We start from the raw sequence: 15,523 nt of genomic DNA, 5'->3' as shown, positions 1-15,523 counted from the left end.
ATCAGGTTTGTCAGACAGGATTTGCCCTTGGTGAAGCCATGCTGATTGTACCAAATCACCTCTTCATTATTCTTCTGCCTCAGAAGTGCCTTCAGGAAGATCTGTTCCATGATCTTACCAGGCACAGAGGTGAGACTGACTGGCCTATAGTTCACTGCGTCATCCCTCTTTCCCTTTTTGAAAAATGGAGTTATGTTTCCCCTTTTCTAGTCAGTGGGGACCTCCCCAGACTGCCAAGACCTTTGGAATATAACAGAGAGCAGTTTAGCAACTTCATCCACCAGTTCCTTCAGCACCTGTGGGTGTATCCCACCACATCCCATGGACTTGTACGCTTCCAGGTTCTTCAGATGGTCACGAACCTGATCTTCACTCACAATGAGCAGCCCTTGCCATTATCTTCTATTATTCTGGGAGTGCAGCTGGAGCCACTGCCAGTGAAGACAGAGCACTGGAACAGGCTGCCCAGAGAGGTTGTGGAGTCTCCTCTGGAAAGTTTCAAAACCCATGTGGATGAAGTCCTGTGAGGACTACCCTAAGTGATCCTGCTTTAGCAGGGGGGTTGGACCCAATGATCTCTTGAGGTCCTTTCCAACCTCTGATATACTGTGATACTGTGACTGAGGTAAACAAGTCATTGAGAACTTCAGCCTTCTCCATGTCACTTGTCAGCAGTTCACCTGTTTCCTTTCTGAGGGGGCCCACACCCTCTCAGTCTTCTTTTTACCATTAATATACCTACAGAAACAATTTAATTCAATGTATAGCTCTTCTGCATATGGAGATTCTGACAGATCTTGATATTATGCCCTTTCTCTCTTAACTCTCTTAAATAAAATGATTAGGACAAAGAAGCGCCTTCAAACAATTTGGGCACCTATTGTAAACAACCCAAGAACCTCTGAAATGTACAGGTACACATATCAAACACATGCACTGGGCGGGGGGCTTGCGGGGAGGGCACTTCATATGCTTCTCTACTTTTCCTTAGTCAGCCTAAGACCAGGCAAAGCATATACACACTGGAGATAATTCTACCTTGGGAAGGAAGTAAAAAAAGTACATACTAGTATCTGTAATACAAAAAAAAAATCCAAATAAATCACAAAAGAAAACACAACAAACAAAACAACCTATACTGCCTTTTATGTTTGCCTCCCTTTTTTTTTTTTTAAGTTAGGAAGAGAGAAACATTTTGCATTAAAGCAATTATGATTAGCAACCTTTAGCAAAAATCCAAAGGCCAAACTAGATACACTGTCTCTGGAATGAAAAGATAACCACTTGTTATCTTTCTTCTTACCAGGTATGATTTCCACTAACATTTATTACCTGAGTCAGTAAAAAGTACTCTGTAACTGAATATTATACTGACACTGTCAAAATAAATTAAAATATGCAGTCAGAAGAAATGGAGGCATTGGATAGAACTAGAAGTAATTGCATGTGTATAAAGTTTTTATACCATTAGGGTTTTTTGTGTTTATATGTAAAAGTAGCAGTACATATACATTCATTGAAACACCTATGAATACTTTGAAGAAGTTTGAATACATGCAAGTATAATGCAGAACAAAAAATTAGTTTCTAAGTTTTGACCCTAAGTAGGGAAAGTCCTGAAAATTTCAGATGGGTTTACAGCTCTACAAAATCTTGGTTATTTTGCATTTCTTTTGAAACGGTTTAAATAATTGGACAGCAAATCCACAAGCAAAGAGATTTTTTTTCCCATTGATAGAGAATTGCCAGCACTATACTAACCCCTCCATTCATCATGAATGCATTATCAGCAGAATAGTAGCTAAAACTCACACAGAAATTACCATTACAACTGGGCCATCAAGAATCATCAAGTTCACTATCACATATCTGATAGCAGGTAACTGCAGATGCATGACAAGAAAACGTAAAGATCCCAGTGGGGGATCAGGGTAGTCTGCGTTCCCTCTCTTGGGAGTACCTTTTCTATTGCGCTATAAATCACAAAAAGCCTGAAGCACATCAGCTACTGTGCTTCCCATTGACTATCATTTAGTATGATTATTCACAAGAGCTTTCATTAACAAAATATTAATTTTACAGAAGCAAGCATCAAAAGTTAGGAAATGTCAAACAAAGTAGCCTAAGGAAAAAGAATGGCTTCTGGTGAATGCATCGTATTACAATCTTCAACAGCATGATCCTGGGTAATTTTTTTTCCGTAAGTGCTGCCTCATTGTATATACAGAATTAAGGAGTTCACTTCATGGACAGTTGCTCAGTGCTCTGTTTTCTCATCAATCCACAGTCTGCACCCTCATGCTTTATTCAATTAGTAAATTCTTCAAAGCTTTGAAAAGCAAATTAATTTCCTTACAGGCTTTTCTCACTACCAATAATTACAGTCACCAATGTGCTCTTGTGGCCAAGAAGGCCAATGCCATCTGGGCTGTATTAGAAAGGGTGTGGACAGTAGGTCGAGAGAGGTTCTCCTCCCTTCTCTACTCTGCCCTGATGAGGCTGCATCTGGAATATTGTGTGCAATTCTGGGCCCCTCAGTTCAAGAAGGACAGGGAACTGCTTGAAAGAGTCCAGCACAGAGCCACAAAAACGATAAAGGAAATGGAACATCTTCCTTACAAGGAGAGACTGAGGGAGCTGGGGCTCTTTAGTTTGGAGAGGAGGAGACTAAGGGGTGACCTCATTAATTTTATAAATATGTAAAGAGTGAGTGCCAAGAGGATGGAGCCAGGCTCTTCTCAGTGACGCCCAATGACAGGACACGGGGCAATGGGTGGAAGCTGAGGCATAGGAAGTTCCATGGAAACATGAGGAAAAATATTTTCACTGTGAGAGTGACAGAACACTGGAACAGGCTGCCCAGGGGAGGTGTGGAGTCTTCCTCTCTGGAGATATTCAAGAGGTGCCTGATGCATTCCTGTGTGATCTGGTATAGGTGATCCTGCTTTGGCAAGGGGGGTGGACTGGATGATATTTCAAGGTCCCTTCCAACCCCTAACATTTTGTGATTTCATAGAACACATCAATTAATGAACTCATTTTCTCAAAATGCTAAAGGAGTAGCACTATAGCCCATTTTCCAACAGAGAGTAGAGGTACATTGATTATATTAAGAAATTGTCATTAATCTAGGTTGTCCAATTTGAGGTGAAAAGGACCACTTTAATTCCTGCTGTAGACTGCATTATTTGCTGTTATAATGTTCAAGGCACATCTTACATTCGTTGCATCTGAAGGTATCAAGACTGAGAACTCTGGAACCTCAGCCCCTAGCACAAGGAGTCTTCAGAGCCACAATTTTGGTAAGAAATAGTCCTGGTATGGGATGAAGAGTTAGTGACCTATTGACAGCAAGTCTTGTATAAAAGACCTATTCAGCAAATTCCACTGTGAAGTCAGGTACAAATTCTAACACTCCATTAAAATAATTAACTGAGCATCATACCACCAATCCTAAGCACCACCACCAACTTGTAGCTTGAAATTTCATCTTCAAAGGTGCTTTATTCAACAGCCATTCCTACTCTGTCCTGACACATCCATCAGAGTTCTATCAGCCCTAAGATACTGTTCCATAAAATGCCAGTACAACTGTAAATGTAAGAGATTTCAGAAAAATATATCAATGTCTTAATTCTTGCATTTTCTAATGCTTGTAGTTAAAAACAAACAAACCACAAATTATGATAAAATTTACATGTAATTTATATGTATTTAAAACGGGGGGGTGTGTGCAATTTTGCCTCCCAGAAATTACAGTAGGTGGTAACACACTGAACCAGACAAGGAAAATTTAAAACCATTTTTTAGGTATCTGCCACCTAAGCTAACAGAAAATCACCACAGGAGCAGCCTGCCAGCATAATACAGGTGACTGCTGTGCCTTAACACAATGAGTTTCCTAGATGGCTGCTAACAGCAGTTCTCTAGTCTAATTGCTCCAAGCCTCTCCACCCACCAAATCTTTATCCAAATGCCATTATCTCTCACCTAGTCAATCCAATTTCCCAACTCAGTTACAGTCACCTTATCACCCAGAATTAGGACCTCCTCCTGCTTCAACAGGCTCTCCTCAGACCCACAGTCTTTTGGCTTTTTTCTTGCTTAGTCTCTTCTTTGCCATGTCAGCCAGTATTAATCTTCTTTACAGAAACTCACCACAACTCCTGCCCCTCAATTCTTTTCTAGTGTCTTGACCCCAGACTCTTCCCTCACTGGATCTTTGTCCATCTGTTTGGTTCTCTCCAGCCATCCCACTTCCTTCTCTACAGCTCTCTCTTCTCATTCTTCATTTCTAGTCCTAGTCCAATTATCCCTGTCAAAAAGGTACAGCTTTTCTGACCCAAATTTCCAACAGAACTTTAGACAGCAGGTGCCCGTTTCTCCTTTGTCACCAGTTTCTTGTCCCACATGATTTGTTAGTCCCTTACTGTCTGCCTGCTGCTACCTGCCAATCTTTTCAGCCAGTCAAGTCCCACTCAGTTTTCCCTCCTTCGCACTTCAGTCCCAGGCTCCTCTCCCTGCTGCATCACCTGTCTTTCGTTTTTTCTACCTCCTCATAGCTTCCTCCTCCACATATCTCAAATGACAGCAGATAACTGGCAGTACATAAAACATTAAGTCCTCAGTTGTCAATACAGTACCTGACTTCAGCCCTGCCTTGGGCCACCCAAAACAAGGTATTTTGGGTTCCACCAAGGTTGGGGTGTATTTAATTATTCTCTGTAGAGAGAAAGTTTAAGAAAATCACAGAAAGTGTTTTCAAGAGGTAGAAATTATTCAAAACAAACAGCTTATACAAGAAAAAAATTTAAACCTTCCCTGGGCATGAGCAAGTTGCATTGTTTCAGGACAATAGTTCTTTACTAAGTGTAAGTCAGGAGAGGCTAGCTGACTTATGTTTCTTTTGGGGGGGAAGTTGAGGGGAGGGCAGGGGGAGGAAGGTGGGGTTTTGGTTTTATTGTGTGGAGTTTTGGGGGGTTTTGTTTGTACCTCTTTTTTTTTTTCAAGATAGCAAAAAGTACACCTGTGATACCAAGAAAGCTCCTTATCATTTTCTTTGTTACAAAGAATGAGATGCTCAGCATTTCAAGAAAACAAGATAAATTTCCTTAACAATGTGAATTATTTTTTTCCTTTCCCATCTTGAAGCTCAGTGAGTCTGACCTCTTCTGGATGAACTACAAAAACAAACCAATCCACCACACAAACTCCAACTGATAAAGAATATTGAACCAAAAAATACAGAAATAAATGCTGCTGACTTCTAATAACCAGCCAACATGGATTCAGGAAGGGCAGATCCTGCCTCTCCAACCTGATCTCCTTCTATGATCAGGTGACCCGCCTGGTGGATGTGGGGAGGCCTGTGGATGTGGTCTACCTAGACTTCAGCAAGGCCTTTGACACCGTCCCCCACAGCAAACTGCTGACTAAGCTGTCAGCCCATGGATTGGACCATTACACTCTGTGCTGGGTTAGGAACTGGCTGGAGGGCCGGGCCCAGAGAGTGGTAGTGAACGGTGCCACATCCAGCTGGAGGCCAGTCACCAGTGGTGTCCCCCAGGGATCAGTGCTGGGCCCTGTCCTCTTCAACATATTCATTGATGATCTGGATGAAGGGGTAGAGTCAGTCATCAGCAAGTTTGCAGATGACACAAAGTTAGGGGCACATGTTAGTCAGTTAGAGGGTAGAAAGGCTCTGCAGAGGGACCTCGACCGACTGGACAGATGGACAGAGTCCAATGGGATGGCTTTCAACAAGTCCAAGTGCCAGGTGCTGCACTTTGGCTACGGCAATCCCATGCAGAGCTACAGGCTGGGGTCAGAGTGGCTGGAGAGCTCCCAAACAGAGAGGGACCTGGGGGTACTGATTGACAGCCACCTGAATATGAGCCAGCAGTGTGCCCAGGTGGCCAGGAGGGCCAATAGCATCCTGGCCTGCATTAGGAATAGTGTGGCCAGCAGGAGCAGGGAGGTCATAGTGCCCCTGTACTCTGCTCTGGTTAGGCCACACCTTGAGTACTGTGTCCAGTTCTGGGCTCCTCAGTTTAAGAAGGACATTGAAACACTTGAGCGTGTCCAGAGAAGGGCAACAAGGCTGGTGAGAGGCCTTGAACACAAGCCCTATGAGGAGAGGCTGAGGGAGCTGGGATTGTTTAGCCTGGAGAAGAGGAGGCTCAGGGGTGACCTCATTGCTCTCTACAACTACCTGAAAGGTTGTTGTAGCCAGGAGGGGGTTGGTCTCTTCTCCCAGGCAACCAGCACCAGAACAAGGGGACACAGTCTCAAGCTGCACCAGGGGAGGTTCAGACTCGAGGTGAGGAGGAAATTCTTCACCGAGCGAGTCATTCGTCATTGGAACCGGTTGCCCAGGGAGGTGGTTGAGTCATCGACCCTGGAGGCATTCAAGGGGAGATTGGTCGTGGCATTTGGTGCCATGGTCTAGTCATGGGGTCTGTGTTGATAGGTTGGACTCGATGATCCTCGAGGTCCTTTCCAACCTAAGTGATACTGTGATACTGTGATACTGTGATTGTAAGTGCTTAGGAACAGGATTTTATAAGTCAGAGCAATTTGACAACCTTAATTATCAGGAGGATCTACCAGCCTCCAGAGTAACATTTCAAATGGTATAAAGACTCTGTGGGAACCCTCATTATGACCAGTGTAACAGAGCAGCTCAACAGTACTTTGGTTCCACTAATTTGAGATTTGTTTATGCAGATTCAAATTACTTTTAAGGAAAGTCTTTTTACTTTTTTTCTACCAAAAAAATAAATGCTAGCTTTGTGAATCCTATTTGATGCAAGAGGATGCAGAGGGAATGCCTTTTCAACACTCAGGAACCTGTCCTCCTGTCAAAAACAAATTACAGATATCAGTTCCACCTTCCAGATAATTTGATCTAATTTGGATGATACTATTTCTGAAAGGGAACATTGTCATCAGTTAACCGTATCAAAAACCTTCAGGGAAAAGCTGATACTTAACAGGAAAGTTTCCATTTAGTTTCATCTCAGTGTCCAGTATTCAAAACCAAACAAAGAAGGTCATTTAAGTCAAAGAAATCAATCTTGAGACTTGTCACTGATTTGCAAAATGCAGCTGCAGATCAAATTAGAGGACCACAACTCAGTAACTGCTTATACACCACACTGCAGAAACCGCTGCATTATCTGTGTACCACAGATTCAGAGTTGTGGTGTTTTTTTCTCTTTCTTACCCAGAATAGCACTGACCTCATTGATACTAATTGTAATTGTAATCTTTATTTATACATATGGTATTTTTTACTTCATGTCTACAGAGTTTTTCTTAAATTACGTCTACATGAGTAAGTTATCCAAAGGCTTCATAAATTTGAAAGAAATTCCAATTAACTAAACTACTAAATTACTGAAAATTGGCAATTTTGAAAATCATGCCATATAATTAACAATAGGCATAAGTAAACCTCAGTGCAGGGGTACATACTATTATATACTAGATGGGGAAGCACGTTGGAAAATTTGCATCTGTTGACCAAGCTACACTGCCTCAAAAAAAAAAAAAAAGAAACAGCATCTCTGGCTTGAGCTTAAACAGTGGCAATATTGTACAGAGTACATTCGGTTGGAGGAAACCTGAAAGATCATCCAGTCCAACCTTCAACCCAGCACTAAAGGGTCAACAATAAGCCATGTTCCTAAGCACCAGGTCCACAAGATGTTTAAACACCTTCAGGAACTCTACCATTGCCCTGGGCAGACCATTCCAATGTCTGACAAGCCTTTCAGTGAAGACATTGATTTCCTAACATCCAGCCTAAACCTCCCCTGGTGCAGCTTGAAATCATTTCCTCTATTCCTGTCATTTGACACCTTTGTAGCAGAACATCATTTTGTTCCATGCTAATAGGGTTCAGCAGAGCCAAGTTTCTACTCTGCAGGACCTCATAATAGCATAGCTCATATAGTACCTAAAATCACAAGCACTTGTGTAAGTCCTTCTCCTCAGAAACTCTACACAGAAAAATAAGCATCTGAAATCCTATTGTATATGCAGGAATAACATGAATCAGAGTAACCGAATGACTGGCGTAGGGACACTGCTGTGACTCAACCATCAAATCCACATCTCTGAAACTTTACCTTACTATTTTAACCCTAGTCTGCTTATCAGTATGAGATTTCTGACTGCAATTAAAAATATGATTTTTCAGAGAAAAAAAAAAAATCTTTAGAATAGAATAGAATAAACCAGACCTTCAAGATCATCGTGTCCAACATATCATCCAACACCATCTAATCAGCTAAACCATGGCACTAAGCACTCCATCAAGTCTCCTCCTAAGCACCTCCAGTGATGGCAACTCCACCACCTCCCTGGGCAGCACATTCCAATGGGCAATCACTCTTTCCATGAAGAAGTTCTTCCTAACATCCAGCCTAAACATCCCCTGGCAGAGATTGAGACTGTGTCCTTTTGTTCTGGTGCTGGTTGCTGGGAGGAGAGACCAGCTCCTGCCTGGATACAACCTCCCTTCAGATAGTTGTAGTGAGCAATAAGGTCTCCCCTGAGCCTCCCCTTCTCCAGGCTAAACAACCCCAGCTCCCTCAGTCTCTCCTCATAGGGCTTGTGCTCCAAACCCCTCCCCAGCTTTGTTGCTCTTCTCTGGACACGCTCCAGCAAGTCATCTTTCCTAAACTGAGGGGCCCACAACTGGACACAGGACTCAAGGTGTGGCCTAACCAGTGCAGTGTACAGGGGTAGAATGACCTCCCTGCTCCTGCTGGCCACACTGTTCCTGACACAGGCCAGGATGCCATTGGCCTTCTTGGCCACCTGGGCACACTGCTGGCTCATGTTTTTTGATGGAAAGTGGGGAAGGGCAACTCTAGGAAAGTCATGAAATTTTCTTGCTATTTCATAGAGATTGCCAACCAAACAAGACTGAAACACTAACCTATTGCCTAATCCAAGAGTATAAAGTCACTAATTCAGTGGAGGAAAAAAAAAATTAAAAACAAAAAAATTAAGTAATCAAGCTGCACTCAGACAGCTGCAAGACTAACATGAAGGTGCAGAGTTCTGCTCTCCCCTTGTATTATACAAATTAAGATCACACAATCACTGAAAACATCTGGTTGGAAGAGACATCAAAGATCATCGAGTGCAATCTTTGATCCAACACTAATGGATCAACACTAAACCTTGTCCCTAAGAACCAGGTCCACATGCTGCTTAAACACCTCCAGGGACAGTGACTCTACCACTGCCCTGGGCAGGCCATTCCAATGTTTGATAACTTTCTCTAACTACATTTCGCAAAAATCATGCCCTATTCTTTCCACTTGCACATCTCTGCCCCAGGATTGTTAACCTATTTATCTTAATTTGGAGAGAAACAGCAATATTGCAAGATGCCTATGTGATCTCATTGTCCAAGTAGATCAATAAAAAGTGACATCTGTTCTTCACAGTCCTAACTATTGCAAAAGGTATCAGTTGCTGCATTCCTTTATGTGTTGTAGAAAGCAGAGCCTATGGCATTGTAGTAAAAATGAAATTACCATGTTGATTTTAAAACTTACATCCTTTGAAGTTATTTTGCAGATGGCATAACAGATTAAGATAAAGAGTTCAAGATGGAGTGACAGATTTCCTGAAAAATATTCACTCACTGGTAACTGGCTAGTTCAGTCTTCATCAACTGTTTGAATTTTAGTTAAAGTGTTATTGCTTTATTTGAAGTGCTAACTAGTGAGAAGGTAGCAAAAACACAAGTATTTTTGAGCGTTGAGCTACATAGCATAAATTATTTTTTTTAGCATATTGGTATTTAGCATGGAATACACAGCACACACAGAACACCACGCATTAAGGAAAAATCTGTCCCTCCAGTCAGCGTCATGTTTCTCGTTATACAGAAGTACATATGACAGCCTAGAGAATCAACAGGTGAGGTACAACTCTATATTCTGAACTGATTTACTGATTAGAGAGAAGACACTATGAATTCAGGCATATACCTACACAGAGGCACAATCTGGACCAGATTCACCATCAGCAACCCAATTCAGCATTGCAATGGATTTTTAAAAAAATCAGAAATTCAGTGTCCTTAAATAAAATCTTTTCATTAACCAGATTTCTCGTTAGTTTTGTCCAGACAAGTTGCTTTTTCAGTAAGTGTAATTACAATTCTCATAAAAATAGTTATTAAAAACAATTTTTAAACTTAAAAATTATCAGAAAGCTGTCAGAATACCTACTTAGAAAAAATAACTGAGTTACTGAGCTTCTAATTTCAATTTACAATTATATTCTAATAATTATATTCTCATTATTTTATGTGTTTCCAAAAGACAGGAAAATTTTGCAATTTAATCAAAGAAGAAACAACCCCCCATTATTTTTAGGTCTTAAGTCTTCACTTCTTTTTCTAAATATTGTAAAAAAAAAAAATCAGAAATAATGTTTCGTTAAAAAAAAAAAAAGAGAGAATGGAGTAAACTTGAATGAAGATCTGAGAGATTTCTCTTGACATAGCTAAAAGCATATCCTCTTTAAAGATCCTTTTTTGAATTGTATCTACATTTGCTAAATCATTTGGGCTGATTTTAAAAAAAGCTTCCAGTAGAATTATTTTTTTATTTTCATCTTTCCTTTGTTTCCCCCCCAGATAGCTCAGGTCTTTGCAACCTCAAGAATATAAGAAGAAATGAATTTTAAAGGGCTGAAACTTTAAAATTGTAGAACAAATGTGAGATACTTTGATGAGGAAGTAAGTTATTTAAACCAGTGATAAAAACAGTTACCATGAAAAGTTTAAAAATATTTCAATTACATTTAAAGTATTTAAATTATCTTAAGATATGTCAGTAGTTGCATATATTACACTGTACATAACCCAAAGAAAATATGAAACTTTCAAAGCCCACAGAGTGATACATACCCAAGTTAAACATTCAAAAATTTTAGCGTAAGTTTTAATTTCTGTATGATAGTGTTCTTAACCTCTGAACACTCACAGGGATTCTACACACCTCAATACCTGGAAAGATTCCCCCCCCCCCCCCCCCCCCCCCATTTTATTTTTTATATCATTAGTAAATTTTTCAATTTCTATTCCTTTATTGAAATACACAGAAATTACATTAGTCACATATCAGTGCATGCTTTCCAGATCTTCATTGTCTTAATTTGCAAAATCTTACTAAATTACACTTTAAACACCTTAAAGCGATACTTTTTTTAGCAGCAATATATAAACCAGACTTTAGTATAACATATTAGTAACCAGTTTTGCTGTAGAGAAAGCACTGTACAGATATTCTTCCAGGACTTACCAAATATCTTTCTGAAGAAACACTGACTAAAATAAGATCATCTCCAACACGCACTTTTTCTCCTTCTGATCGTTGCTTGGAAGCAGGATGGATGGTCCACCAGCATGCTTCACCTGTATCATTATCGAATGATAGCAGAGAAAGAATAAGAAAGTAAATTACAGTCATTATTGACACTACTTTCACCTTTATCTAGGGTCTACATTTCCGACTCAGTTTTCAGTTGGGTAAACCAAGTGTCCATGTGTTGTTCAATAATAAATATCATTCCTACAGCACCTTGTCAGAACCTCAGATGGAAATAACAATGCATATATGCAGAAGACAGAAAAACTTCTGGTAGAGTGATTCCAGAGTGGACTAAGGAGTCAGTTTTCTGTTCTCTGGGAAACATGGTCCAGATTGTTTTTAATAAAGAGCTTCTCCTTGCTCCATATTTTGTTAAAGATACTGAAGAATATTCTGCCAAGAATTAGGACTAAGGGCATCACTAAGGGCAGTAAAAACAAGTTTCTGCAATATCACTTAAAGTAATATTTTAAAGTTCTCATAAATCTAAATTCAATTACATTGTTCCACTTCTAACTGTTAGTGTCTCTAATTTCTCAGAATATTTATACTGAAGTCACTAAGTCTGTTCCCATGATAAACATTGCTTTCAGATATACTTCTTGAAAGAAAAGCATGCTTTTGTTAAAAAAAGTAAAATAAAAATATCTCTTTGAACTTGAAACTGTTCACTTGCTGTTGTTACTATTACAGGTCCTAGCTAGAGCACGGATTTAAAAAACAAGCAGGCATTATTTGTAATTAACTAATTACATCAAACTGATGGTATTGTAAGCAGCCATATCAGTCTTTAAAATACAGATAAACACAAGTCACCAACAGTTCCAAAACTTTAACAAGATCTTTATTTCAACAATACAAGTGAAAAAACAATTCAGTAGAAAGCTTCTATGGGAATAACAACTTGGGAAAATTATTTTACTTACATTCAATAGTATATATTTAACTTTCAATAGACATGTTTATAGCTCACAGAAAAGAAATTACATAAACTACTAGAAAATGTAAAGATAATATACTGAATGTGTAAAACATGGAAATATTAAGTTTCATTACTTTAATCTTTAAAATGGTCTTAATTTTTATGTGATTTATATGCATTGATAGGTTTCTATTCTGATTTTTAGACTGAAAGTATTCTTCATTATATAGTTTTAAAAATACTGTTTACCTGTTGTATCCTCTTGCAATCCTACATCAAAAGCCAACTTATCCATTGAAGATCGAGATGTAGAGAGGCAGCATAGGTACTATCAGAACAAAAAAGCATGCATTACTAGTTGTACTCACATCTGAAAAATCCACTCAAATATAAAAAATAGCAACCTATTATCATAGGATTAACTATTCTTAAATCATCCCTACTGCTCAGTATCAAGAACATATATACATTGATAAACTGAATGGCTTTCAGGGAGACTTGACAAAGATATATGTTCTAAAATGACCTCTTGATCTCTTCAGGTTACATTTCCACTGAGACAGGAATAGGGAGAGTTAAAATAAAGAAGAAGGTTTCATCAATTTTCAGCTCCATAAAGCCTCATTTGTAGTTAAGGAGTTTGGGACATACATCATTCATCAGAGAATTGAAAAACAAAACTTCTGTCTAAAATATGTGCAAGAAGGAATTTCCTTTTCCACTCAGTCTCCAACATACCTTCAGGTTGCCAGCAGAGGGATTCAGTCACAACTTTTGCAATATGCAATATCCAAGGGAAAAGAAATGAGAAACCACCAACTCAAAACAGACTGACAAGCAGAGAACTCATCACTATGGAGCCAGACGTAGTTTTAGCACTTACCCAGATAAGATCAGCTTGTTTTCTTATTTCAAGCATCTACCATTCACAAAGGTTTCCATTTTCCACAGGTAAAATGTCTCTTTGATGGGAGTAATTCTCCAGGTATCAGTAAATGATAACAGTCTGGGCACTTGCACACAGAACTTTCATTAAACAATAACTTACTGGTGCTATTAGCCTCCATTACATACCATGCCACTGTAGGAATGGCGCAGCAGGATTGCATGCCCATAGAGTAGTGTCCGATGACCGCCACCTTGTGCAGACTGAAAGAGAAAGAGAAGTGTTGTACTGGTATGTCATAATAAAATGGGTCCTTTTGAGAAAAACAAAAGAAAGAAAGAAAGAAAAAAAAATCCTCATCAATCTCTAGATAATCTACGCATATAAGCCAATTTCCTAACAAAACTCTAGTCAGGGATGAGTTCAAGAACGTAGTTCTATGAATGTGTTCTCTAGTTTTGATTGTCTCAGTATATTGACCTTTCAAGTCCCTGGGACAAATACAAGGCAGAATTTGGCAGGGAGATCTAGAAGCTCCTGACTTTTACTATTAGAACGGCTCAATTCACTGATGAGGGAAAAGGGAGTACTTCTTATTGTCACCTATTTATTTGGTATAATATATATTTTAGAAGCTTCAATCCTTCCTTGGGTTGAAAGCAAGCAGCCTCCAGAGCAGAGCAGTTTTGATGCTTGTCACAGTACACCCTTATTGTTAAATCTCTCCACATTCATGCATTTTGCCACCAAATTATATACTTTTCAATACAGCAGGTATGCAGAGGGAGCTTCTGGAATATTGCCCCTGTTTTACAAGAAAGTATTAATCATATATAAAGCACATTGAAGAACATCAACCTCCAGTCTGCTTGCCACGCAGTATTTACAGACTCAGACAGAAATCTGTAACTACTAGTTCAGGTAAGTGACCAAAGACATCCAAGCTAAATCTACAGGATTTAGGGGTTCTGAAAATTTAGAAATTATGCCCAAGTAAATGTTCCTCTTGAGAAAAGCAGCATAAATCTTGAATGAAAGAAAATTAAGGTAATAAAATTCACTTTATCCCACAAAACTGTGACCCTTTTTTCCCCACAATATTTTCATTACAGTTTCTATTATCTATAATCAATTTAATCACTCATGAAAAATAAATAAATCATGTTACATGAGCAAACTTTCAACTTCTGATGAAGAAGTTGATGATGAATTCCTTAGACTGTGATGCAGTTGACTGACACTTGTCAGGAGCAAAGATTGTCAGACAAGATATAAGGCACAGTCAAGAATACAAGTCCATATTCCTCTGATAGAACATCTTGCATAACATCAAACATGTCACACTCTTCAAGCAGTATTGATAAATGCATATTTTTGAGCCTCTAAAATAACTCCATAAACAGCATTATTCTTTCATATATGGCTCCTAATTTAATTTTGTATGTACAGCATTTATACACTTTATTTTATCACTGTAGACTGACCTTCTATTTGACTGGAACATCAGATTCATTACAGAATAAATTGGAAACAATCATACTATGTTATCTTGTTGACCGTGCTGAGATCAATTTATGTGAATGGCTGTTGTGGCACCATGCAATTATTTTCCCTCCTCATTTACTGGCTGTCCAGCCTTATCTTTAATCTATTAGCATAATATTTGTTTATCTTTGACTTACCTACTCAAGGGAATAAAAAAAAACCACAAAAAACACAACCAAACATATCACTAAGTGGTGAAAAGGATGTACTCAAAAACATGTAATTTTAGCACTCATAAGGAACTGCTGGGAATATCTGGCTTTCATCTTTAACAAGAATAAAGCATCATGATGGACACAGGGTATATTTTGACTGTCAATAAACTGTGCAGCAGTCAAAATGCAAAGAGGCATATCCAATAATCTGGATAACTGAATGACATCAATTTTTATCAAGAAAGATCAAAAGTCGTGTTCTTTGTCAAAAACACGGTCTTGATAGTAAGACACGAAGATTTAGCTTCGAACTACTGTTACCACTACCACTTTTTTCCAAAGTCACAATGAAAGAATGAAACAATTGATAATGTCAGGCCTATTGTGCCAAAGATGAATGCTGAATGTCTGCTTCTCAACACATTGGGGAAGAGGGGGAATACTGTTCTGAACATACTGCTTTGTCAACCTTTCAGATTTGCCAGGGAGCTAAGGTACCAAATCAATGAAGTCAGTATTATAGGTAAAAGTTTCAAATTTCACTGCTATTTTTATCAAAATTATTGTGTTACTAGCCATAAATTTCATAGCTAACATACAGACTTGCTTGCTG

The 15,523-nt window shown here is 39.0% G+C and overlaps 1 protein-coding gene across 6 annotated transcripts in view; it reads right to left on the bottom strand.

The window, feature by feature from the left end:
- The window catches only part of RYR2 (ryanodine receptor 2), a 405,629-nt gene that overhangs the window by 240,793 nt on the left and 149,313 nt on the right, over positions 1 to 15,523 (bottom strand). For all 6 annotated transcript variants that reach the window (XM_068155143.1, XM_068155152.1, XM_068155161.1 and 3 more), the window contains 3 exons: positions 13,399 to 13,473; positions 12,574 to 12,652; positions 11,334 to 11,446 (listed from right to left, as the gene is read on the bottom strand). In XM_068155143.1, coding sequence (XP_068011244.1) covers positions 11,334 to 11,446; positions 12,574 to 12,652; positions 13,399 to 13,473 — 267 coding nt within the window. The remainder of the gene's footprint in view (positions 1 to 11,333; positions 11,447 to 12,573; positions 12,653 to 13,398; positions 13,474 to 15,523) is intronic.

The sequence above is a fragment of the Melanerpes formicivorus genome, unplaced genomic scaffold (genome assembly GCF_026170545.1).
Source record: "Melanerpes formicivorus ecotype bairdi unplaced genomic scaffold, bMelFor1.0.p_v2 SCAF_2, whole genome shotgun sequence".
Taxonomy (NCBI): domain Eukaryota; kingdom Metazoa; phylum Chordata; class Aves; order Piciformes; family Picidae; genus Melanerpes; species Melanerpes formicivorus.
This window is presented reverse-complemented; position numbering and strand designations above follow the sequence as displayed.